Below are 26,228 nucleotides of genomic sequence, written 5' to 3' on the forward strand. Positions count from 1 at the left end.
TCTAAGAATTTAAGGAAGAAATCAAAGATGTAGGCAAAGATGGACAAGAACAGCCAGCATTTATGGAGCGTTTACCATGTACGAGCCCATGCGCTACAGGTTTTACACACATTTGTACTTAATTCTCAAAAACACCTTAGGATCCCATGGCATCTTGAGCAAGGAGAATGACAGAAACCAAAGACACAAGAGAAAGATTAGTCCAAAGGACTAATGGACCACAACTACCACAGCCTCCACCAGACTGAGTCCAGCACAAGTAGATAGTGCCAGGCTACCACCAGTCTGAGAAGGATCACAACAGAGAGTCCCCGACAGAGCAGGAGAAAAGTGTAGAGCAAAATTCAAAGTCACAAAAAAAGACCAGATGTACTAGCCTGACAGAGGCTGGAGAAACCCTGGGAGTAGGGCTGCTGACACCCTTTTAAGTGAGTACTGAAGTCACCCCTGAGGTTCAACCTTTAGCCAAAGATTTGACAGGTCTATAAAACAAAAAATAACACACATAGTCAACCATGTATAAGAGATTAAATGGGCACACCAGCCCAGGGGCAAGAACAAGAAGACAGGAGGGGACAGGAAAGATGGACAAATGGAAATGGGGAACCCAAGGTCGAGATGGGGAGGGTATTGACATATCATAGGGTCAGCAACCAATGTCACAAAATAATACGTGTATTAATTGTTTAATGAGAAACTAATTTGCTCTGTAAACTTTCACCTAAAGCACAATAAAGTAAATAAATAAACCTTCTGATGCAGGTCTGTGATTTATTCCCAATTTACCGATGAAGAAAATGAGGTTTAAAGGTTAAGGACACAGAGTAAGTGGAGATGCTAAACCCTAAACCCATGACTCTGACTCCAGAGTCCATGCTTTCTACTGAGTGCATGAGAGTGTGTATTGCAGCACTGCTTTTTGTTGTTTTTGTTGTTGTCGTCATTGTTGTTGAGTACCAACAAGTCATTTTCGACTCATAGCAACCCCATGTGACAGAGTAGGACTGCCCTATAGGATTTTCTAGGCTGTAACACTCAACAGAACACTACAACAACAACAATCTTTATGGAAGCCAATTACCAGGTCTCATCAGGTGAAAACTGAACGGTCTCTGGGTGGGTTCAAACAGCCAGCCTTTTGGCTAGCAGTCTAGCACTTAACCATTTATACCACCAGGCCCCCCTCAGTACTGGTTATAGGGGCAAAAAGATCAAGGAGGGAACTAAACACTTGACAATGGATAATTGACTAGGTAAACTACGTACCATCTATATAAGAAAACACTCAACATTAAACCCATTGCCATCAGTTCAGACTCGTAGCGACCCTAGAGGACAGAGTAGGATTTCCAAGAAGCACCTGATGGATTCAAACTGCCGATCTTTTGATTAGCAGCTGTAGCTCTTAACCACTACACCACCAGGGTTTCCATCTTAACATTAGCATTGCTAAAATGAGGACATAATATTCAATGATGACTATGAAAATGCTTATATATATTGCCAAGTGAAAAGTAGAGACTATAAAACAGTATTCCAATCCCGTTTCCTGTACATAAATGAAAAATAGGCAAGAAATATGCTAGAATGTTGAGGCAGTAAATATTGGGTTTGATTGTTCTTTAGTAAGTACACCTGGAGGTGATCTTCCCGCACCATTTGCTGACAGTCAGTATGGGTTTACTCTGAACCCAGATGCGAAAGGAGTTCTCTCTTCTCGCTGCTGCCCTCTGTTATTCCAGAAACTGCACTTTCCCCAGAAAAAGAGAAGCCAGAGGCCTGAGACCACAGTTGCAAACAATGTTGTTTTTAGTCAATTGTCTTTGCGTTTTCATTGTTCTGCCCTTGTTCTTGGTTTTTGAGTAGGAAGGGAGAAGCTAAAAAGCAGGAAGGATACAGCTCCACAAATATGAGTCGAGACACGAAAGCCTAGACTAGGAAGAGAAGGTAAGGTGTTGAGTGGAGCAGGCCTGGAATGAGAAACATGACCTACTTGGGCTTTCCTCTTCCCACTTTTGGTTTCTCTCCTCTAAGGAAAACCACCACATGGGGGAAAAAAAAAAAAAAACCACTGCCATCTTTGTGTCCATTTTTTAACAGTGCTGTTGTTTGGAGCCCTGATAGTGCAGTGATTAAGTGATACAGCTGCTAACCAAAAGGTCAGCAGTTAAGATCCACCAGCCACTCCCTGGAAACTCTACGGGGCAGTTCTACTCTGTCCTTTAGGGTCGCTGTGGGTCACTATGGGTTGGAATCCACTCCACAGCAATGGGTTTTTGGTTGTTGGGTGCTGTCAATTCTGACACATAGCAACCCTATAGGACAGGCCCCATAGGGTTTCCTAGACTGTAACCTTTACGGAAGTATACTGCCACATCTTCCTCCTGCAGAGCGGCTGGTGTGTTAGAACTGCCAAAGTTTTGGTTAGCAGCCAAGCTCTTAATGGCTGCACCACTAGAGCTCCTTAAGGAAAACCACAGTGCCACCTAATGGCCACGGAGATTCTGTCCTAGAGACAGGGAAACTGGCAGTGGGAACCTTGTGAACTGGAACACTGTCGTTTCAGCCTGAGCCAGAACACAAGTCAACGGGGACACATTGTCTCATTTTCAACAGAAGTTGGGAATTTAGATTTTTTTGTATTAATTTCCGGACTTTTCTAAAGTTCTCAACAGGTTTCCGTTTTTTAAAACACTGCAGGACTGAGCAGAGCACTGTGGCCCACATTCAGACCAGGAGCTACATTCACAGCCCCTGTAGTACTAAGTAGCCCTTATCCTTCTAGGTGCCAAGAAAGGGAGGATCTACCACACTTAAAAGACATAGGTCATTTGCAACAAACATGACAGAGGAAGGAGACACCTGCTCAAAGTTATCCTTGGAGTTCCAAAACTTAAATAAACTTTAGAAAGTAAAGTAATTCTGAGTTTAAGAAAGGAAAAATGAGCAAGAATAAATTCAATGGTGTGACAGCTAAGGAAAATAGTCAAGAAATTTTACTTTTGCCAACCAATGTCACAAAACAATATGTGTATTGATTGTTTAATGAGAAACTAATTTGCTAAGTAAACCATCAAAAGCACAATTAAAAAAAAGAAACTTCACATTAACATGAAATGTTGGGGGGGTGTGAGATTTGGTTAATGGGAAGAGAAATAATGAGAATATTGATACAATGTGAAGAATGTAACCAATGCCACTGAGTAATACATGTAGAAACTGTTGAACAGGAAGTCGTTTTGCTATGTATGCTTCCACCAAAAATACAACAAAATACTATTTTAAAAAATTTTTACTTTAACAATCTCACCATGCCTTGGCATGTCTTGGTTTCTCTCGCTGTCACTCTCTTCATACTGCTTCCCCATCTGGGATGCAAGGGTAACTCCTAGCTCACCTTCACAACTGGGTTTCGCAATCAGCTCCTTTGGGAAGGTGTCTCTGACATTCCCTCTCCCACTCCATTCCAAACTGGGTTAAGCGGCCTGCAGTGCCCCCAAATAATGGCCTCCAAAGATATCCAGGTCGGAATTCCTGGAGCCTGTGATTGTTAGCGTATACGGCAAAAGAGGCTTTGCAGATGTGAATAAATTAAAGATTTTGTGAGGGGGAGATTATCCTGGAATATCTGAGAGAGCCCTAAATGGAATTATGTGACTATACACAAAAGAGAGCCCTGGTGGTGTAGTGGTTAAGCATTTAGCTGCTAACCAAAAAGTTGGCAGTTGGAATCCAGCAGCCACTCTTTGGAAACTCAATGGGGCAGTTCTATTCCGTCCTATAGGGTCACTACGAGTCGGAATCGACTTTATGGCAACGGGTTTGGTTTTTTTTTTTTTCTTCTTTTTTTTGAATTGTACACAAAAGAGGAACAGACAATGTGCCACAGAGGCAGAGATTGGAGTGATGAAGCCATAGGCCAAAGAACGTTGGCAGCCACCAGAAGCGGAAAGAGGAAAGGAATGAATTCTTCCCTAGAGAGTCTGCAGGGATTGCAGACCTGCCTACACCATGGTTATGGCCCAGTAATACCCATTTTCGGCTTTTGACATCCATAACTGTAAGAGGATAAATGTGTGTGTTTTTTAAGCTGCCCAGTTTGTGACAACTTCTTATAGAAACCGTAAAAAACTAATGCACAGCCCTCCTTGTGCTTCCATAGAGCATTACCATGTTAATTTAATGGTAATTAAATAAATTTAATAAAAACTCTTTTATTATTAATAATGACATTTTCAAGCATTTAATATGTGCCAGGCACTGGGATAAGTACATTAGGTGATTATTTATTTAAACCTCATCACAGCCTTATGAAATAGATGATATTTCTCTCATTCTACAGAGTTGGAAGGTCCCTCAGTGGTGCAAATAGTTTGCACTCTACTCTTAACCTAAAGGTTGGCAATTCAAGCCCACCCAGCTATACCAGAGAAGAAAAGTCCTCGCGATCTGCTTCCATTAAGATTACAACTAAGAAAACCCTATGGAGCAGCCCCTCTCTGTAACACATGGGGTCGCAATGAGTTGAAATAGATTCAACAGCAACTAAACGAAGTTTTAATGGGCTTAAGTAACTTGAGCAAGGATAGAGAACTAATAAACAGTGGATCCAGGATTCAGGACACTGCATACAGCTATACAGATTGTGGTCTCTGTGAACAGAACCTCTGTGGAATGCAGTACACAAATTTTACAACCAACCAGAGCAGCCCTACCTAGGTTTGAGCTCTGGCAAATCTATGCAGTCCCTGTGCTTTTAGCACCTCTGCTCATATTCCACTTTTCTGATTATTTTTATTTCTCTCCTCCTATATTAAACTACTTAAGACCAGGAATTTTTATCTTACCAACCTCGGGGCATACATAGCATCTTTATTGGCACCTGTTGTTGTTGTTAGGTGCCATCAAGTGGGTTTTGACTCATAGCAACGCTATGTACAACAGAATGCAACATTGCCCAGTCCTACCGCATTGTCTTAGTCAACCAGTACTGCCATAGCAGAAATACCACAAGTGGACAGCTTTAACAAAGAGAAATTTATTTCTTCACAGTAAAATGGGCTAAAAATTCAAATTCAGGGTGTCAGCTCCAGAGGAAGGCTTTCTTTGTCAGGCTTCTCATCAATGTTCCCCCAGACTAGGAGCTTCTCCAAGCAGGGACCCCAGGTCCAAAGAACATGCTCTGCTCTCAGCACTACTTTCTTGGTGGTATGAGGTCCCCAACTCTCTGCTTGCTTCCCTTTCCTTTTTATCCCTTGAGAGATAAAAGGTGGTGCAGGCCACACCCCATGGAAACTCTCTTTAAATTGGATCAGGAATGTGACCTGGGTAAGAGTGTTACAATCCCACCTTAACACACCTTAACATAAAATTACAATCACAAAATGGAGGACAACCACACAATACTGGAAATCATGGACCAGTCAAATTGATACACACATTTTGGGGGGGACATAATTCAATCCATGACAACCATCCTCACAATTGTTGTTATGCTTGACCTCGTTGTTGCAGCCACTGTGTCAATCCACCTTGTTGAGGGTCTTCCTCTTTTTTGCTGACCCTCTACTTTACCAAGCATGATGTCCTTTTCAGAGGACTGTTTCCTCCTGATAACATGTCCAAAATATGTGAGAACGAAGTTTCGCCATCCTTGCTTCTAAGGAGCATTCTGGCTGTGTGTGTTCCAAGACAGATTCGTTCATTCTTTTGGCAGTTCATGGTATATTCAATATTCTTTGCCAATACCATAATTCAAAGGTGTCAATTCTTCAGTCTTCCGTATTCATCATCCAGCTTTCACGTGCATATGAGGTGATTGAAAATGCGAGGCTTGGGTCAGGCACACCTTAGTCTTCAAGGTGACTTCTTTGCTTTTCAACACTTCAAAGAGGTCTTTTGCAACAGATTTGCCCAGTGCAATGTGTCTTTTGATTTCTTCACTGCTGCTTTCATGGGTGTTGATTGTGGAGCCAAGCAAAATGAAATCCTTGACAGCCTCAATCTTTTCTCTGTTTATCATGATGTTGCTCATTGGTCCAGTTGCGAGGATTTTTTTTTTTTTTTTTTTTTACTTTGAGGTGTAATCCATACTGAAGGCTATGGTCTTTGATCTTCATCAGAAAGTGCTTCAAGTCCTCTTCACTTTCAGCAAGCAAGGTTGTATCATCTGCATAACACAGGTTGTTAATGAGTCTTCCTCCAACCCTGATGCCCCATCCTTCATACAGTCCAGCTTCTTGGATTATTTGCTCAGCATTCAGATTGAATAAGTATGGTGATTCACACCTTTCCTGACTTGTCTGTCAGTTTGCTGTGCTGTGGGGGCTTGTGTGTTGTTGTGATGCTGAAAGCCATGCCACCGGTATTTAAATACCAGCAAGGCCACCCATGACGGACAGGTTTCAGCTGAACTTCCAGACTAAGACAAACTAGGAAGAAGGACCTGGTGGTCTACTTATGAAAAGAATTAGCCAATGAAAATCTTATTGGCATCTAAGCCCAGGAGCCCCATAATGAATAAATCAATGAACCTCTTCCCCTAGAGGCAATTAGTGTTAAAAAAGCACAGGGGATTTAAGAAAGAATCCAGGGCCAAGGAAATAAGTTATTCTCTTTCTTTTTTCTCCATTAAGAAGAACAATTATGAAATTGGACAGGGTAAAATAAACACTGGAGCCCTGGTGGTGCAGTGGTTTCAGCGCTCACCCGCTAACCAAAAGGCCTGCAGTTCAAACCCACCAGCCATTCTTCGGGAGAAAGATGTGGCAGTCTGCTTCCCTAAATATTTACATCCTTGGAAACCCTATGGGGCAGGTCTATTCTGTCCGGTAGGGTCGCTATGAGTAGGAATTGACTTGATGGCAATGGGTTAAAATAAACATTTTTTGCAGAAACTAAAAAAAAAAAAAAATTTTTTTTTTTTTTGAAACTAAAGAGTGGGATAAATGAGGCCATAAGAGTACATTGGGGCATTTTAAGTAAGTTCAGGTCTCTAGGGCCAGGTAAATGAAATCCCACAGTACAGACAACACTTGTGAAGTGATCCCTTAGTGATTTATGAGGATAAAAACATGACAAATGAGAAAAAAGCCCCTCCAAAAAAAATTAAATAGACAAATGTTTTTCTGGTTTACCAATAGGAGGAACAAGCAGCTAGAAGTAATAAATTAAGTTTGCTGCCAGTGCCCTAGATGGCACAAGTCTCAGTGGGTCAGTGTTAGCCTGAACAAGTCCTTCAGTGACACACTATAGTTTTATTCCTGGCCTTATGCTGTTCAGCTTGTTCTCTTTCAGTGGCTCGAAAAGAGATATATACATCAAAATTGTTGATGATCAGCCCTGAGAAACCAAGCTACTGGGCTGAGGGCTGGGGACCGTGGTCACAGGGGACCATCCAGCTCAACTGGCAAAAACACAGTCTACAGAGAAAATGTTCTACTTCTGACTTTGGTGAGTAATGACTAGAGTCTTAGAAGCCTGTGAGTGGCCATGTAAGATGCATCTACTGGGCCCATCCTGGCTGGAGCAAAGAAGAATGAAAGAGACAAAAGACACAAGGGAAAGATTAGTCTAAAGGACTAACAGACAACAACTACCACAACCTCGACCAGACTGAGCCTAGAACAACTAGATGGTGCCCTATTACCAGCACCAACCACTCTGGCAGGGATCACAATAGAGGGTCCTAGACAGAGTGGGAAAAAAATGTAGAAAAACACTCAAATCCCCCACCCCCCTGCAAAAAAAAAAAAAAAAAAAAAAAACAGGCTTGTTGGTCTGACAGAGACTGAAGAAATCTCAAGAGTATGACCCCCGGATACCCTTTTAACTCAGTACCAAAGTCACTCCTGGAAACCCTGGTGGTGTCGTGGTTAAGTGCTACAGCTGCTAACCAAAGGGTTGGCAGTTTGAATCCGCCAGGTGCTCCTTGGAAACTCTATGGGGCAGTTCTACTCTGTCCTATAAGGTTGCTATGAGTCGGAATTAACTCGACGGCACTGGGGTTAGAGTCACTCCTGAGGTTCACCCTTCAGCCAAAGATTAGACAGGTCTGTAGGGCCAACAATAACACACATGAGCGATGTGCTTCATAATTCAATCATGTATATAAGATTAATGGACACACCAGCCCAAAAGCAAAGATGAGAAGGCAGGAAGGGAAAGGAAAACTCTACAAATGGAAATGGAGAAACTGGGGTGGAGAAAGGGAGAGCGTTGACACATCGTGGGGTTGGCAACCAATGCCACAAAGCAATTTGTATATTACCTGTTTAGTGAGAAACTAATTTGCTCTGTAAACTTTCACTTAAATCACAATAAAAAATAAAAATACATTGTTGATTATCCTAAATTGAAAAGATAGTTGAAATATTAAAGGACAGAAAGGAAAGAATAAAATTCAGAATAAAGTCTGAAACAAGGATCAAAATCAGAAAAATTAAATTCAATGAGGATAAATGAAAAATCTTCTATTTAGATTTTTTTTTTCAGTGTGCAGCCATGACATGGGAGAGGACAGACATTGAAAAACCATCACCAAAATATGAGTCAACAGTACGATGAAATTACTTTTTTAAAAAAGCAGTACAATTTTAGATCATGTTAGGATTAAAACAGTGTCGAGAAAGAGATGGGGTGAAACCCCAGGGTCTCTGCACAGGTCAGAACTCATCTGGAGAACTGTGAACAGTCCCTTTAAAGGGAGACTGATGAGTCAAGATCCAAAACCTGAGTCCATGCAGAGGAAAGAGACTGCAATGAAGCCGAGGGTGGGGAGGTGGGGAGGGAGTTCAGGAAACACGCAGGAGTGGAGCCACACCTAAAAGGTGAAGGAGCTCGAGGTATTTAGTGCAGAGGGAGAGAGCCCCAAAAGGAACTGTCTTCAAATATTCAAAGAGGTGTGATTTGGCGGGGGGGAGGATGAAAGGAGTCCCTGGGTGGTACAAGCGGTTAAGCACTCCACCAACTAGTTGAAAGATTGGTGGACTCCACAGTAATGGCTTTTTGGTTTGGAGGTGCCTCGGAAGACAGACCTGGCAATCTGCCTCTGAAAGGTCACAGCCTTGAAAACCCTATGGAGCTGTTTTACTCTGCACGTATGGAGTCGCCATGAGTTGTAATCCACTTCACCGCAACTAACACCGACAACAACTTCTGAAAAGAAGAAAACCTTATTCTGTATTGCTCCTGAGGGTAAAACTAGAACCAATGAATCAGAGGAAGCAAATTTTTATTCAACATAAAGACCTTTGAAACGTAAAGTTCAGTTCCCAGTCGGTCCCTCCAGTAGGGGCACATGGTTTGTGGTGGTACAGATGAACATTTTTAATAGGTATATACTTTAAGGTGCATTTTTAAATGTTTCAAATTTTTCAATGCTGATATAAACTTTTCCCTAATAAAAAAAATTAACTGCATAAAACAAATTATACCATTTAAATAAAAAATGTTAAGTAAATAATAGCTGATATGCAGATGCCATGGCAAAAAAAGATGACATGCAAATGCCTACAGCTTAGGAAACAGTGCCTTAGGTTGTGCTATTTCATCTTTAATGCCTTTAAACTTTTGTTCCAGGGTCTTTCTCCTGCTGAGGAAATGCCTGTCGCATAGTTTTAAATGACTCAAGTATTTATAAATAGAGAGGAAGAGGAAGATAAGAAAAATAAGACAAAGAAGGGAAAAGGGATGAATGACTCGCTCCTCCAAGCACATCAGTTTGGCATGTTTATCCTTAGAGTTCACATCATACATATCGACACTAAATCGGGAGGAATTCAGGGCACCAGCGCCAAAAAATAAATAGAAAGGAACCTAGAGAGGTTAAAAATAAGGCCAGGAAATAACAAAAAGAAACAACTGGGAAAATAGAAACAAGTGTATCTGGTGATAAATAACCTGACACACAAATATTCAGTGGGCGGGGAAAGACTGGACGAGCCAAGGAAGGCATGCTGGTGATACCAGGATCTTTCTAGAACTACCAGAGTACATGGCAGAGACAAAAGTAACAAGATGACCCCGTTAGGGCTCAGGCATATCCTCCCAAACCCCCTTCCTTAGCCTCTGAATGTCTTCCTCCTCCATTCACCCTACAACCACCAGCCCAAAGCAGCAGCATTCTGTCCACAAGACATTTCAAATTTAAGGTCTCAATGCTATTTCAAATTAATCATTGTTATGGATTAAATTGTGCCCCCGAAAACGTGTTGAAATCCTAACCCCTGTACCTGTAAATATAACCCCGTTTGGAAATAGGGTGTTTCGTTTTATGTTAATTAGACCATACCAGAGTAGCATGGGTCCTAAACCTGATCACTTTTCAGATATAAAATGCAGAATAGACACAGACACACACACAGGGAGAACACAGGTGCTAAGAAACACCAAGGAACTCCAAGGAAGGACCTCCCCCTAGAGCATGGCCTGAATTTGGACTTCCAGCTTCCTGAAATGTAAGAAAATAGATTTCTGTTCTTTTAAAGCCACCCACTTGTGGGTTTTTTTGTTAAAGCAGCACTAGGTATCTAAGATAATGGCGAAGACCAAATTGTTCATCTCATGCTTGAACCTCCAATGCCTCTGAATCCTAATGGGCAATACAACCCAAGCAAAAACTGTCAAGGTCATTTTCAGGTAGACATTTCCTTTATTCTCCATGGCCAACCCTTGCCATTGGGGGCTCCAAGTGTCTTAACTATCTATCCTCTCCTTCTATTGAAGCCCTGGTGGCACAGTGGTTAAGAGCTCAGGCTGCTAACCAAAAGGTCAGCAACTCTAATCTATCAGCCACTCCTTGGAAACCCTATGGGGCAGTTCTACTCTGTCCTATAGGGTTGCTGTGATTTGGAATCAACTCAACGGCAATGGATTTTCTCCTTCTTTTGCTTTGACCCAGGTTGCCTTCATTAAGACCCTGTCATCTTTCATCTTGACTTGTTGCTCTGCAGACTTCTTGAACCCCTTCCAGATAACTTCAGTATGTATGACCAAGCTCTTTTGTTGTTGTTCTCTACTCTCGTTCCTCATTGGACCCTTAGAATGATTTCTTATAAAACTGTCTTCTGATGAATAAAACCCCTTCACCAGAGTACTAGAGCAATCTCAACTCCCATGTTTTCTTCTTAGTAAACCTGCTCTACCTATTAGAAAGAAATGGTTTAATGTAGTTGAAAAAAAAAATGGTTATAAAGTTGGAAGTTCTAAATTCTAGTCTTGCCTGTTCCACTTACTAGTTCTGTGATATTGGACGAGTTATTAACTTTTTCCTGCTTCAATGAATTATTGAATTATTGTGAGGAAAATAATGTATATACTAAAAAGGGGTTGTGTGCAATAATATAAAGCTCTCTACAAACTTAAGTCGCTTGTTTAGCACTCGGTTATTTACTACCTTATCATTCTTCCATAATTGTTTCATGTGTGTTCTCTTATCTCCAGAATTGATTTTGAAGTTGTGTAAGCCTGGCTCCCGTGCTTAAACTTCACTTGTATCCTCTACAGTGCCTAGATTTGGTTGATTAACTGAATCAACTGCTTATCCCATTCTTGATCTAGTCGCTTCCCCCAAGCTTGACCTTCAACTCATCAATCTCTCCTTTTCCCCTCCTTTGAGAAGTCTTCCTTGATCTAATGAAAGCGTGCTGGTGGTTTTTCTAACATAATATCTCTTATACAAAGATATCTGTAATTTTGATATATTTATAGTCTAAGAATAGTTTTAGTATAGACAGAACACGAAAACAATGACAGGATGATATCAAAACATATACAGAATCAATGTCAATGAATTGTACATGTAGAAATTGTTGAATTGGTGTATGTTCTGCTATGTATATTCTCAACAAAAATAAATTATAAAGAAAAAACAGAGAAAGAATCTATCAAATGAACAAAAAAGATGTCTCTAAAGGGCCAAAATCTGTGTTTATCCAGCACTGTCCAAAGCAGGAGTTCCCCTAAATGTTGTCTTGAATGTTTGATTAATGGACCAGTATAGATATTTATATATCATGCTTTTGTTGTTTGAAACTCTTAAGAATCATTAAATTAACAAACCGGATTTGATTTCATCATGGGCTTATTTAAGCTTTCAAAGTAGTTTTCATGTACCAAAAAACCCCACTACCGTCAAGTCTATCCTGACTCGTAGCAACCCTATAGGACAGAGTAGAACTGCCCCATAGGGTTTTCAAGGAGAAGCTAGTGGGCTTGAACTGCCAACCTTTTCGTTAGCAGCCAAGCTCTTAACCACTGCACCACCAGGACTCCCAGTTTTCATAGAGAGGGAATTTTTTTTTTTAATAATTTTTATTATGCTTTAAGTGACTCGATGGCACTGGGGAACTGGGGGTAAGTGAAAGTTTACAAATCAAGTCAGTGTCTCACACCAAAACCCATATACACGTTGCTTTTACACACTCCCAATTACTCTCCCCCTAATGAGACAGCCCGCTCTCTCCCTCCACTCTCTCTTTTCGTGTCCTTTTCGCCAGCTTCTAACCCCCTCCACCGTCTCATCTCCCCTCCAGGCAGGAGATGCCAACATAGTCTCAAGTGTCCACCTGATCCAAGAAACTCACTCCTCACCAGCATCCCTCTCCAACCCATTGTCCAGTCCAATCCATGTCTGAAGAGTTGGCTTTGGGAATGATTCCTGTCCCGGGGCAACAGAAGGTCTGGGGGCCATGACGAGAGGGAATTTTTTTGTCAGACCAGCCTGAACATCAGGCCTGCACAATTGTTTTAGTTCTGATTATAAAAACTGGCATTCTGGTTCATAAAGTTGTTTCTTGTAAGTGTGTACATCATAATGTTGGCCTTTCCAATCCACTCAGCTCTGGAACACTTGGTGAAAGTCTCTGTATTTACAAAACAACGACTAAGAACTATCACCATAATTTTATCAGAATAGTATCACCCTATGGGCCTGGCCTGGAGGGTGGTCAACCTCCCTCCCAGAGGTATCCACCCTGCTCCACTCCTCATCTGAAAGCCCAGTAATAATGGGCTGGGATTACATGGCTCATATTACAACAGGTATACTACAAATTAACTCTTAGAACTCAAGTTCCTGAGCCATTTGCTTGGACAGCCCAAGGAGTTAATTAAAGGGTCTAGTGTAGACAGCACTGGGTTTTGGATTATTGTAGACAGAGAGACATGAAATATTTCCACTGTGAAAGACAAAGGTAAACCAAAGGGGGAAAAATATTTCGGTGTAAGGAGGGCTTCTCAGACTTAAAAGCGCATATGAATCATCTGGGGATCTTATTAAAATGCAGGTTCTGATTCAGGAAGTGTGGGGTGGGCCTGAGATTCTCCATTTCTGACAAGCACCCAGGTGAGAGCCTTCTGCAGGCCCAAGAATCACTAGAGTTTAAGTACAACAGCAGTATTAATGTTTAATATAAACACAGGGCCTTTGGGTTTTTAAACGACTCAGCCAGAGCACACCGAATAGAATTATCACAGTTGCACATTTTTGTTCTCTACTAGAAATTATGTTTAAAAGGGAATTCTTTCTGCATAATCATTTTTTAATTGTATCTATTCTTATCAGGCCATGAGACTGGGAATAAACCCTGGTGGTGTAGTGGTTAAGTGCTATGGCTGTTAACCAAAAGGTCGGCACTTAGAATCCGCCAGGTGCTCCTTGGAAACTCTATGGGGCAGTTCTACTCTGTCCTATAGGGTCGCTATGAGTCGGAATTGACTCGACGGCACTGGGTTTGGTTTTTTGGTTTTATCTGTTGCTCACACACTTTGCAACCTAAGCGGTGGGCCTTGCTCAGCTATCCCCCACACCACTCCACCATGGCTCCCTCTCCCCACACACACACCACAGTGGTAGCTGCTGGAGTACTGCCAGACAGCCTGCTAGCACATCTGCTGAAGCTCCAACAATCTAATAGGGATGGAAGGGGCACGGGCACCAGCTTCTTTATTCATTCCATGCACTTTCCTAACACTCTCTGGAAACACATCATGACACCAACAGTCGAGCTCAAGTGGAACAAAGCATCTTAATTCAGAAGTTGCCTTATGTCTTAAAGAAGACAAATTCTACCGTGACTGAAGAAACCATGGGTTTCAGGATGTTCAGGCCTCGAGGTGGGATATGCAACCCTCCAGTGCCTCACCCATACCTATCCTTAAAGTTCGTGATCTTTAGCAGCAGCACAGTTAGGCCTCTAGGGCAGGCAACAGCTCAGGGGAAAATAAAGACACATAAAAAAGAAAATTAGGTGATGCACCCCAGTGAGGTGTTCTGGGTTTTTGTTTTGGTATAATTACTATATTTAACTGTTAAGTTTCCTACTTGATTATAGAGTTCAGTGTTTTTCTGTCTTTGAGTTGCAGCCTATTGGTGAGTCATGAAATCATTTTAGTGGGTCAGAATCAGGGTGCATCACAGTTAAAGGGGAAGTATTGTTTCATGAAACTTCTCAGTCATTGTGTTTATATGTATTGTGTGTGTGAGTGCATGTGTGCGTGTGTGTGTCTGTATTGGGTTATATTGTAAAGTGCATTTCTTACTGCAGATCATGATCAAAAAATGTGAAAAACACAGACTTTGCGCTAAGATAGAGGAGAGTTTTTTAAAGCCTGAATTGTTTTTAATCTATTTATTTTTACTCTATTCACCGGGCATTTGGTTGCCCTAGCTGCATGCGTCCAGGGTAGTTTTTCAGGTATTTCACTGCTCTTTACACTATAAATTACTTGAACCCATTTGGCATATTTAATCCAGACATATAATAATAATTCTCTAAGGTTATGCATCATTATTAAAAAAAAAAAAAAAAAACTAGTGCCATCGATTAGGTGACATTTAATCTGCATTCGGAACCATTCCTGGGTATCCCGCACCCCACCCTCTACATCCAACCAATCGCTTGATAAATACACACTAAGCAGTTCACAGCTTTCAAGTTACAAGCGCGCCATCTTCTGGTCAAATACTTTCTATGTTGGATATTAAACCGAAGCAAGAACGACTTGATTTTTCTAGCTACAATTGCAATTGGTATCACAAGTAAATTGTAATTATTTCTATCTCTTTGTTTCTTTCAGGAGTTTCACTCTATTCTCTTTCTAAGAGCCTATTTAGTCCTTAGCAGTGACAAGGGCTAGTCTGTCCGTCCTGGTTTTCCGTTAAAATGCACCGGTTTCAAGTTTCAGCTCCTCCTTGGAAATTCCAGCTCGCTGAGTCTTCCCTCTAGAATCATCCAAAATGGAGCCTCTTACGGCATATCCTTTAAAATGTTCGGGCCCCAAAGCAAAGGTATTTGCAGTCTTTTTGTCTATGGTTCTGTGCACAGTATTGCTATTTCTTCTACAACTAAAATTCCTAAAACCTAGAATCAACAGCTTTTATACTTTTGAAGTGAAGGATGCAAAAGGAAGAGCCGTTTCTCTGGAAAAGTTTAAAGGAAAAGTAAGTGCATCTTCTGATTGTTCTATCGTTTTTCCATGTTCTATATTCGCTTAATACAATCGATTTTAGCTATTAAGTGGTCGTATTAGAATTTAGCCTTCAGAGTAATATTGCTAATATATCACTTTAGTTTTTAGAGCTCTGATAGTTTATGTACTTCTGATAAACTGACTATTCATTTGTTTTCTTTGAAGTGTTTTACCGTGTGTTGAATTAATACTTTAATATGTTTAGAAAACGCTTATAGTTAGTAATGTGTATATGGAGGCCCTTATTAACAAACGTATTAATTGTGTAATCTAACAACATTTTTAAAAAGCATATTATCGATGATCATATAATTATGTCTTATTTTAAAAACTTCCATGAGTACTTGATGTTTTTTTATGGCAGTGATCCTTCAGGGTCCTAACTCAGGCATCTGGTTATGATTTTTAATAAAATTGGCCATGCCTAAAAATATAAAATCACCATCAGAAGTTGCATTCTCAAAGTGGTTTAGGTTTTTAACTACTTGCAGGACTTTTTTTTTTTTTTTAATCTTTTGCTTCACTTTCCGGTTGGATTTTTTTTCTTTTTCCGGGAGGTTTCACTAGTTGTAAACGTGGCTAGTGACTGCAAACTCACAGACAGAAATTACTTAGCACTGCAGGAACTGCACAAAGAATTTGGACCGTTCCACTTCAGCGTCTTGGCTTTTCCGTGCAATCAGTTTGGAGACTCGGAACCACGCCCAAGCAAGGAAGTAGAATCTTTTGCAAGAAGTAACTACGGAGTAACATTCCCCATCTTCCACAAGATTAAGATTCTAGGATCTGAAGCAGAACCTGCATTTAGATTTCTTGTTGGTAAATATCTACCTTGCCTCACCAATATAATGTTTTTAGTTGCTTTTCGTTTTTAAAACAAAGGTACGGGGACCATACTTTCCTATTCCATTTGAAATGTTTTGTTGGGAAAGTTTTATAAAACTATCCAAGACCCAGAATCTTATCCTGTGTAACTAACTTTCCAGACGTCATGCACCCCTGGAATTAATATTTTAACTTCTTGGGTGTCAAAAGAAATCTACTCCAATGTGTTTTATCCCTTATGACCGTCATCCTGAATAATTTACTTGAAATGTGCTTATGGCTATTTTCATAAATATCTCAGTCTTCTCCATTTAAGTAGCTTCTGGGGAAATGTCCCTCCTCATAATTAAATCTGTACATCTCATGAATATTGCTGAACAGTACTAGTTAAGCATATCTTTGTGGTTAATTTTATGTTGCCTTACTCATCTGAGATACTATCGTCGAGTATGAATAATATCTAGATTTACCAGATTTTTGCTAAATTTCGAAACAGAATATAACTCTTTTTTTTTTCCCCAATGGGGGCACTGTTAGGCAGTGTCTACAATTAGGCTAGCTACAGATACCTATTTAAGACTTTCCAAGGTTAATCAACAGAACAGCGGTGTTATATAGCAGTTAAGATCATAGGTCTTTGCCCCAGACTGCCTGGGTTCAAACCCCTGTTCTGTCGCTTTTGCTGTGTGGCTTTAGGCACATTACTTAACTTCCCATGCCTGCTTCTTCATTTGTAAAATGAGCATACCAACAGTATCCATCTCCTAAAATTGTTTGGAGAATTAAATGTGTTAAAATTAAATAGTAAAAGTAATTAAAAAACCCAGACCCGTGTTAAAATTAAATACCAAAAGTCACGTATTTATATACTGCTTATTGTGCCAGGCACTGTGTTAAAAGACCTTCAGCTAATGTCCCCGTTCCCAACTTATTCTGATATTCTCAGTCCTATTTTCACTGTAGATAATCTGAGTTTTGACCCCCAAAAGAAAAATTTTAGGCAATCAAGTTTCCAATCCAGCCAGATTATGATGCTCAACAATACTTCATTAAAATAGGAGCTGAGAACTTTCTAGAAACATTGTATTTAATTTCTAGGGAAAACCGACGTGCAACACCTAACACCATGAATGGAAGTGATGTTTTCACGCCTTTTATTTCCGGGGTGCACTGAGGAAAGAAAAGCCAGAGTACGTGCACTAGAACTCCTAGGCTCCTCTACTTTGTCACTAAAAAACTTCTGAAATCCCACTTACCCTGTGTAGTCCAAACCTGTTGTTCTTGTTCTTGTTAGGTGCCATCAAGTCGGTTCCGACTCATAGTGACCCTGTGCACAACAGAACGAAACACTGCCCGGCCCTAAGCCATCCTTACAATGGTTATGCTTGGGCTCATTGTTGCAGCCACTGTGTCAGTCCACCTCATTGAGGGTCTTCCTCTTTTCCACTGACCCTGTACTCTGCCAAGCATGATATCCTTCTCCAGGGACTGATCCCTCCTGACAACATGTCCAAAGTATGTAAGACCCAGTCTCGCCATCCTTGCCTTTAAGGACCATTCTGGCTGTACTTCTTCTAAGACAGATTTGTTTGTTCTTTTGGCAGTCCATGGTATATTCGATATTCTACGCCAACACCACAATTCACAGCCATCAATTCTTCTTCGGTCTCCCTTATTCATTGTCCAGCTTTCACATGCATATGATGCGATTGGAAATACCGTGGCTTGGGTCAGGCGCACCTTAGTCTTCAAGGTGACATCTTTGCTTTCCAACATTTTAAAGAGGTTCTTTGCAGCAGATTTACCCAGTGCAATGCATCTTTTAATTTCTTGACTGCTGCTTCTATGGGTGTTGATTGTGAATCCAAGTAAAATGAAATCCTTGACAACTTCAATCTTTTCTCCGTTTATCGTGATGTTGCTCATTGGTCCAGTTGTGAGGATTTTTGTTTTCTTTATGCTGAGGTGCAATCCATACTGAAGGCTGTGGTCTTTGATCTTCATTAGTAAGTCCTTCAAGTCCTTTCCACTTTCAGCAAGGAAGGTTGTGTCATCTGCATAACACAGGTTGTTAATGAGTCTTCCTCCAATCCTGATGCCCTGTTTTTCATATAGTCCACCTTCTCAGATTATTTGCTCAGCATACAGATTGAATAGGTATGGTGAAAGAATACAACCCTGACGCACACCTTTCCTGAATTTTAACCAATCAGTATCCCTTTGTTCTGTCCGAACAACTGCCTCTTGATCTATATAAAGGTTCCTCACGAGCACAATTAAGTGTTCTGGAATTCCCATTCTTCGCAACGTTATCCATAATTTGTTATGATCCACACAGTGGAATCCCTTTGCACAGTCAATAAAACACAGATAAACATCCTTCTGGTATTCTCTGCTTTCAGCCAGGATCCATCTGACCTCAGCAATGATATCCCTGGTTCCATGTCCTCTTCTGAAACCAGCCTCAATTTCTGGCAGTTCCCTGTCGATATACTGCTGTAGCTGCTTTTGAACAATCTTCAGCAGAATTTTGCATGCATGTGATGTTGTATTGTTTTATAATTTCCATATTTGGCTGGATCACCTTTCTTGGGAATAGGCATAAATATGGATCTCTTCCAGTCAGTTGGCCAGGAAGCTGTCTTCCATATTTCCTGGCATAGATAAGCGAGCACCTCCAGCGCTGCATCTGTTTGTTGAAACATCTCAATTGATATTCCATCAATTCCTGGAGCCTTGTTTTCGCCAATGCCTTACAGAGCAGCTTGAACTTTTTCCTTCAGTACTATTGGTTCCTTATCATGTGCCACCTCTTGAAATGGTTGAACATCGACTAATTCTTTTTGGTATAATGACTCTGTGTATTCCTTCCATCTTCTTTTGATGCTTCCTGCATTGCTTAATATTTTCCCCATAGAATCCTTCACTATTGCAACTCAGGGCTTGAATTTTTTCTTCAGTTCTTTCAGCTTGAGAAACACTGAGCATGTTTTTCCCTTTTGGTTTTCCATCTCCAGCTCTTTGCACATATCATTATAATACTTTACTTTGTCTTCTCAAGACGCCTTTTGATACCTTCTGTTCAGTTCTTTTACTTCATCACTTCTTCCTTTTGCTTTAGCTGCCCGATGTTCGAGAGCAAGTTTCAGAGTCTCCTCTGACATCTATCTTGGTCTTTTATTTCTTTCCTGTCTTTTCAATGACTTCTTGCATTCTTCATGTATGATGTCCTTGATATTATTCCACAACTCGTCTGGTCTTCGGTCACTAGTGTTCAGTGCGTCAAATTTAGTCTTCAGATGGTCTCTAAATTCAGGTGGGATATACTCAAGGTCATATTTTGGCTCTCGTGGACTTGCTCTGATTTTCTTCAGTTTCAGCTTGAACTTGCATATGAGCAATTGATGGTCTGTTCCACAGTTGGCCCCTAGCCGTGTTCTGACTGATGGTATTGAGCTTTTCCATTATCTCTTTCCACAGATGTAGTCAATCTGATTTCTGTGTGTTCCATTGGGTGAGGTCCATGTGTATAGTCGCCGTTTATGTTGGTGAAAGAAGGTATTTGCAAAGGAGAAGTCGTTGGTCTTGCAAAATTCTATCATTCGATCTCCAGCATTGTTTCTATCACCAAGGCCATATTTTCCAACTACTGATCCTTCTTTGTTTCCAACTTTCGCGTTCCAATCACCAGTAGTTATCAATGCATCTTGACTGCATGTTTGATTCAATTTCAGACTGCAGCAGCTGATAAAAATCTTCTACTTCTTCATCTTTGGCCCTAGTGGTTGGTGCGTAAATTTGAATAATAATCGAATTAACTTGTCTTCCTTGTAGGCATATGGATATTATCCTATCACTGACAGCATTGTACTTCAGGATAGATCTTGAAACTTTTTTTTGACGATGAACGCAACACCATTGCTCTTCAAGTTGTCATTCTCAGTATAGTAGACTATAAGATTGTCCAATTCAAAATGGCCAATATCAGTCCATTTCAGCTCACTAATGCCTAGGATATCGATGTTTATGCATTCCATCTCGTTTTCAACGATTTCCAGTTTTCCTAGATTCATACTTTGTACATTCCAGGTTCCGATTATTAATGGATGTTTGCAGCTGTTTCTTCTCACTTTGAGTTGCAACACATCAACAAATAAAGGTCCCGAAAGCTTTACTCCACCCATGTCATTAAGGTCGACTCTACTTTGAGGAGGCAGCTCTTCCCCGGTCCTTTGAGTGCCTTCCAACCTGGGGGGCTCATCTTCCAGCGCTATATCAGACAGTGTTCCGCTGCTATTCATAAGGTTTTCACTGGCTAATGCTTTTCAGAAGTAGACTGTTGGGTCCTTCTTCCTAGTCTGTCTTAGTCTGGAAGCTCAGCTGAAACCTGTCCTCCATGGGTGGCCCTGCTGGTATCTGAATACCAGTGGCATAGCTTCCAGCATCACAGCAACACACAAGCCCCCACAGTGAGACAAACTGACAGACACGTGGGGGAATCCAAAAACTAATAGTGATTTAAGCTTTCACTGAAGTTAAGATGGAGCTCTAGAGTGAAAGACTGTGAAACCATGGCCAAATGAAAATTAGATCTTTTAAAACTGGCCAAAATGGACAGTAACTGCTCATTTGGCTGTGAACAGGACCACCGTGTATGTACAGGTGTGCAGGTTGTTCACTAGCCACGGGCATCCAGGTGAGGAGGCAAAGGGGACCTGAAACCTTGTCGAGTTGCACTTGCCAAGGTGTGTGCTGTGAGGATGTGCCCATCTGGAGAAGCATCTTCTGATTTAGTCAAAGATGTCACATCAGCTAGAAAGAGCCCTGCCCAGAATAGGCATTATTTTTAGGAAGATAGTTCCCATTGTAGAAAAAATTGGCTATTTTTCAAAATGATTTTAAGAAAGCTTTAATGTAATAATATGATGCTCATGTTGAGGCTTTGATTTTTTTTTCTAATTAGAAAAATTAGGAAAAAAATCAGCAGTACTACTTTCTAGTAATGAAATAACAAATTTAAATGTTCACAATACCCAAAGTAAAGCAGATATAATAATGGCTACTTTTTATTTTAGTTATTATCTTTAACCTATACTTCCTTATTGGCTTTTTTCCCGTTACAAAGCAAAGTATCACCAGCTTTAAAAACTCCAAGTAGCGTGTTCCTTCTGCCTACTTCATCACTATTTTTTAAAGAGTTTTTAACACTTGCTATCTTGGCTTCCCTGAATCCATTTCCTTCTTGGACCCCTATATTTGGCTTTTCATTCCACAGTTCCCCTGAACCTGGCTGGCAAGGGTCCCAATGACTTCTTTTCTGGCCCCTTTTCATTCTCCTTTGCAGGTTCCTCTTTTTCCATCAACCCTTAACTCTGCTGATCCCCAGGACAAAATTTTCCCATAATCCACTTGGGCTCTTCTTATTCCACCCTCTTTGAGTGAGCGCTCTCCTAAGCTCCAAAGCCATATACCCAGATGTCTGCTCTGATTTGGGTGCCCCCAGAGAAATCTGAACCCCATCGTGTACAAAAATGAATCTGTCATCTTCCTCCTAAAATCTGCTTGCTCTGCCATGTTCCTTGGGGAAGAAGTACAGCCTAGAGGTTAAGAGCATGAGCTCTGGAGTAGGAAAGCCTAGATACTACCCTGGAGCTACCACTCATTAATCATATGACCTTGAGTCTAGGCCTTCATTTTCTCATCTGCAAAATGAGGATAATAAAAATACCAACCTCATAAGATTGATGTAAAGTTTAAATAAGAGGATCCATTGAAAGCACTGGACACATTACTAGGCACATAGTAAGCACTTGATAAATTTTAGCTATATTTATATTTATACACATATTTACATATATAGTCTCATGTTAGTGAAGAATGTGAACATAAGTCCTATATGATATAAGTGATTAAAAAAATCTATAATTCTTGCATAAATTTACCAAAGGATATCATAATTTCTCAAAATAAGATAATTTAGAATTCCTTAGTTTTCAGCTATGTAATATGTAACAATACAGAGAAAACCAATATATTTAATATAAAAAGTAATCCATACATTTTTATTACCAAACAGTATGAAAAATATCAATATATTTAATATGAAAAGTGATCTATATATTTCTGTTACCAAGGACATTTTAGAGCATCATTTTCTCTAAAAGAAATTTTTTAAACCGAAAGTTTTGAGCTGGTGACAAGGTAGAATTTTTGTTGTTTAGATCAGCAAATCCAAAATAAACAACTTTGTTTCATTTCATGATTCTAGATCAGTAGAATCATCAGTGACGTTACCCAGTATATCAAGATTTGGTTACTCAAACTTTGAGTTTTGCTTCATTTGGGTGTTTTGTTTTGTTTTATACTTGACATTATGACAGTCGTCGAGTTTGACTCTAACGGTATTATTTATGGAGATGCTAACAGAAATGAAAATCTTGACAAAGAATAAAGTTATGCTCATGAAAATATGTTCTGATATTTTAGATTCTTCAAAGAAGGAACCAAGGTGGAATTTTTGGAAGTATCTGGTCAACCCAGAGGGCCAAGTTGTGAAGTTCTGGAGGCCAGAGGAGCCCATTGAAGCCATCAGGCCTGACATAGCAGCTCTGGTTAGACAAATGATCATAAAAAAGAAGGAGGATCTATGAAAATGCCCTTGAACCATTCTAATGCAATAGTCAGAATAGAAATGTCTCCATGAGGGTTTGGTCTGACAGTTAAATGTGGCACTGAAGGTTTTGTTTTGTTTTGTTTTAATTATCTTCTGCTCATCAGTGGTGATAAATGTCCCCAGGATATAGATGTTACTCAAAGCAAAAATAAAGGGTAGGCAAAAATTCAAAATGAATTATATTAAGTACTTCATCTGATCACTAAAAAATTCAGGATACACAGTCACCAATGGGCTTCAATACCCTATTGTTCAACTTAACACTTTCTAGGATTCCACTTGATGGCAATGCTAACACACTAAACCACTATTGGGATTCAGGAACACTGCACATGACTGAATTTTTGAAGTAACTAACTGTTAATGGCTATTTTGATAAACACAAAATGGCTATTTTGATAAACACAAAATGGCTATTTTGATAAACACAAAATATTAAAAATTTAAAACATCTATTACAGATTCATGTAGAGTTTTGTTTTGTTTTGGTAGAGTTTCCTAGTGCATTTTACTACCTTTGGCCAAATCATCATTTTTAAATGACACTTAATATTTGAAAAGGCCTTCACCAGTTTCACCCTGGTGGCATAGTGATTAAGTGCTACGACTGCTAACCAAAGGGTCAGCAGTTCAAATCCACCAGGCACTCCTTGGCAACTCTGTGGTGCAGTTCAACTCTGTCCTATAGGGTCGCTATGAGTCGGAATCGACTCGATGGCAACTGGGTTTGGTTTTTTTTTTTTGGTTTCATCAATTTCATTATTTCCCTCCCTATTATTTTCCAGAAGCAACTCAGATTCCACAAGTGGAATATTAACAGTTGAGTCACAGTCTTTATTTCTGTGTGAAAATCCCAAGTGTAGGAAAAAGGCCTTGGGAATAATATCACTTACCTTTATTCAGTCATTATGGGTTGATTTTTGTTAGTATATTCAGACTAGATTAGCCATCTGGAAAGAATTCAGTGCTGCCATCATTCTGATGGCTGAAATCATAAGAGTCAAACAGTCAAAACTCTAATGCAAAAAGAGGATGACTGCAATTACAGACTCCTGCAGTGTAAATTGACAATCACTGAGCATCCTCTGGGAGAGTCACGCTATACTTTTTCTCCCAACGTCATGACCTTTATATTTTGTCAGCCTTATAGTTATTGGCTAACAAAGCAATTGTGCCAAATTGGTGCAGGGACTTTGTTACCCCACAAAATATTCACTGCATAAATGAAATAGGTCTGGAGCAAAAAAATATATATGTGACAATACAGTCATGTAAAATGCGGCTAAGAAGGAAGACCCAATTTAAAATACCTGTGACTTGGTTCCAAATTTTCATCTGATCGGTGAAAGTGAAGATGCTTTTTTCTGGTGAATTCCGTTAACACCACTTCCGTGTACAGTTCTACGTAATTGCTTTGTAGCTCTTAAGAGAAACAAAAAATGTTTCCTGAAGCAATTTGCTTTGAAATGTCCAGCTACCCAGCTATGAATTTATTTAATAAGATATGTGGTAGGGGTGGGAGGACAGTTTCAATCAGAGGTCAAGATATTTGAAATGCCCCAAAGAATTTACAGGGATGTAGCACAGAGCGCCGGTGGTGCAGTGGTTAAGAGCTACGGCTGCTAACTGAAAGGCTGGCAGTTCAGATCTACCAGTTGCTCCTTGGAAACCCTATGGGGCAGTTCTTCTCTGTCCTACCGTGAATAGCCTCAAGGATGCCTGATACAGTATGTCAACAACCCTGGTGCTACCTCTAACCAGCTGCATGACTTTGGGCATGTCACTTAACTGCTTTTATTTTTATTACATTTTTTTTTTCCACTTAACTTTCTTTAACTTCAGTTTCCTCACCTGTACAGTTAAGGGGGTCAAATTGAAAAGCTCCTTGCAGCTCTAAAAGTCAATGGAAATACCAAAGTGTTTTAAGTAATCAGGGGAGAAAATCTGAGGACTAACCTAGATTGTTAGTGAATTATCAGAAGCCACCTAACAAACCTATCTATCCTTGGCAATTTTGCCCTGAGAAACTATTAGCAATTTGAATTCTGGGCCTCTAAGCAAAATTTTGTCCCAGGGCAACTGCCTCCAAGTATTGCTTCCAGAGCACTGTTCCAAGAGCTCATCCCAGTGCTGGGGGGTGGGGGTGGGGGGGTATTTGTATATGCTTACATTAGGTGTGTGAGCAGACCTGTATGTGCCAGCACTGCACAGGGAATGTAGTCTCCTCACTGCCAGACAGACGTAATGGAGCTGCCCTGGAGCCAACCAGGACTGTCCAGTGGACAAAATTCATATGGACATCCTGCCTAAAGTCATGAGTTCTCGCCAAAGCCGTATTAAGTGGATTTCTTCACTTATATGTCACAATCGTGGTTCCCTTATTCAACTGAGAATCCCTGCTCTCATCTGTGCTTGGTTCTCCTCGCTTGCCCTCTGTGTATACGAGGCAAGCAGATGAGGTTTTCAAAGTGTGCCCATGTATTGGCCTGAGGGAAAGGAAATTTGCATGTTCTGTAACAATTAGGCTATGTCAGCTGAAACAGGGAATGGAGCAATTTGCTGACACGCTGCCTCCGCAACTTCGGTGTCTCAGATGAGTACCATCAGGCAAATGCACACTGAGAAAAAAATGCATCTTTCTTGAATTGAGCATAATGACTTCCCTGTCGCCACATCAAAAAGTCTGAGACATAAACTGCTACAGGCTGCCTGAACTGAGGGGTATGACAGAAAAATACCAAGGGTCAGTCACATAAAAGGGTATTCAGCTGTTGTCCTCATGACAAAGGAAAACAATAAAATCATGTGCATTTTAATTGTGGCAAATAATTTACTGACTTGAAGTTTGTTTTGTTTTGATTTGAGGGTGGAGGGGAGTACTTCATTCTGACTCCTGGTCATCATCTCATGGTAGATGTCACAGTAGAGATTGTCAGGTTGGAATAAATATGCATTTGCCTGAAATATACCTTGAAAGTTGTACTTCATTTCTGAAATGCTTTATAATTATAGTGTATATACCATATGTGAGCCGGAATCGACTCCATGGCAACAGGGTGGGTTGGGTTTGGCCAATAAATGTTTAACAACCAACTCTGGGCGGGGAGCCCTGACTTGCTGCATTTGCCAATTTCAGTGGTGTAAATGCTCTCACATAGCCAGTTTCCAGCTGCAGTGGTTTAACAACTGACTTGCAAAATTTTTTAAAATTTATGTCAGTTCTCACAAATCAGTACGAGCTGGCTCCAGCACACCAGAA

General features: G+C 40.4%; 2 protein-coding genes across 3 annotated transcripts in view; one reads left to right on the forward strand and one right to left on the reverse strand.

The window, feature by feature from the left end:
* CDC20B (cell division cycle 20B) overlaps positions 1 to 26,228 on the reverse strand; it is a 71,784-nt gene that overhangs the window by 40,664 nt on the left and 4,892 nt on the right. The window lies entirely within an intron of this gene.
* GPX8 (glutathione peroxidase 8 (putative)) lies at positions 14,967 to 25,951 on the forward strand. Of its 2 annotated transcripts, XM_049863885.1 has the most exons (3): positions 14,974 to 15,442; positions 16,029 to 16,290; positions 22,783 to 25,951. In XM_049863885.1, exons 1-3 carry the CDS (start codon positions 15,239 to 15,241, stop codon positions 22,944 to 22,946), a joined length of 630 nt encoding a protein of 209 aa, XP_049719842.1. In that variant the 5' UTR covers positions 14,974 to 15,238; the 3' UTR covers positions 22,947 to 25,951. The 2 variants fall into 2 exon arrangements, with proteins under 2 accessions (XP_049719850.1, XP_049719842.1); XM_049863893.1 differs by lacking the exon at positions 16,029 to 16,290 and having other exon boundaries at positions 14,967 to 15,442; positions 22,783 to 22,947.

The sequence above is a fragment of the Elephas maximus genome, chromosome 2, assembly GCF_024166365.1.
Source record: "Elephas maximus indicus isolate mEleMax1 chromosome 2, mEleMax1 primary haplotype, whole genome shotgun sequence".
Classification (NCBI taxonomy): domain Eukaryota; kingdom Metazoa; phylum Chordata; class Mammalia; order Proboscidea; family Elephantidae; genus Elephas; species Elephas maximus.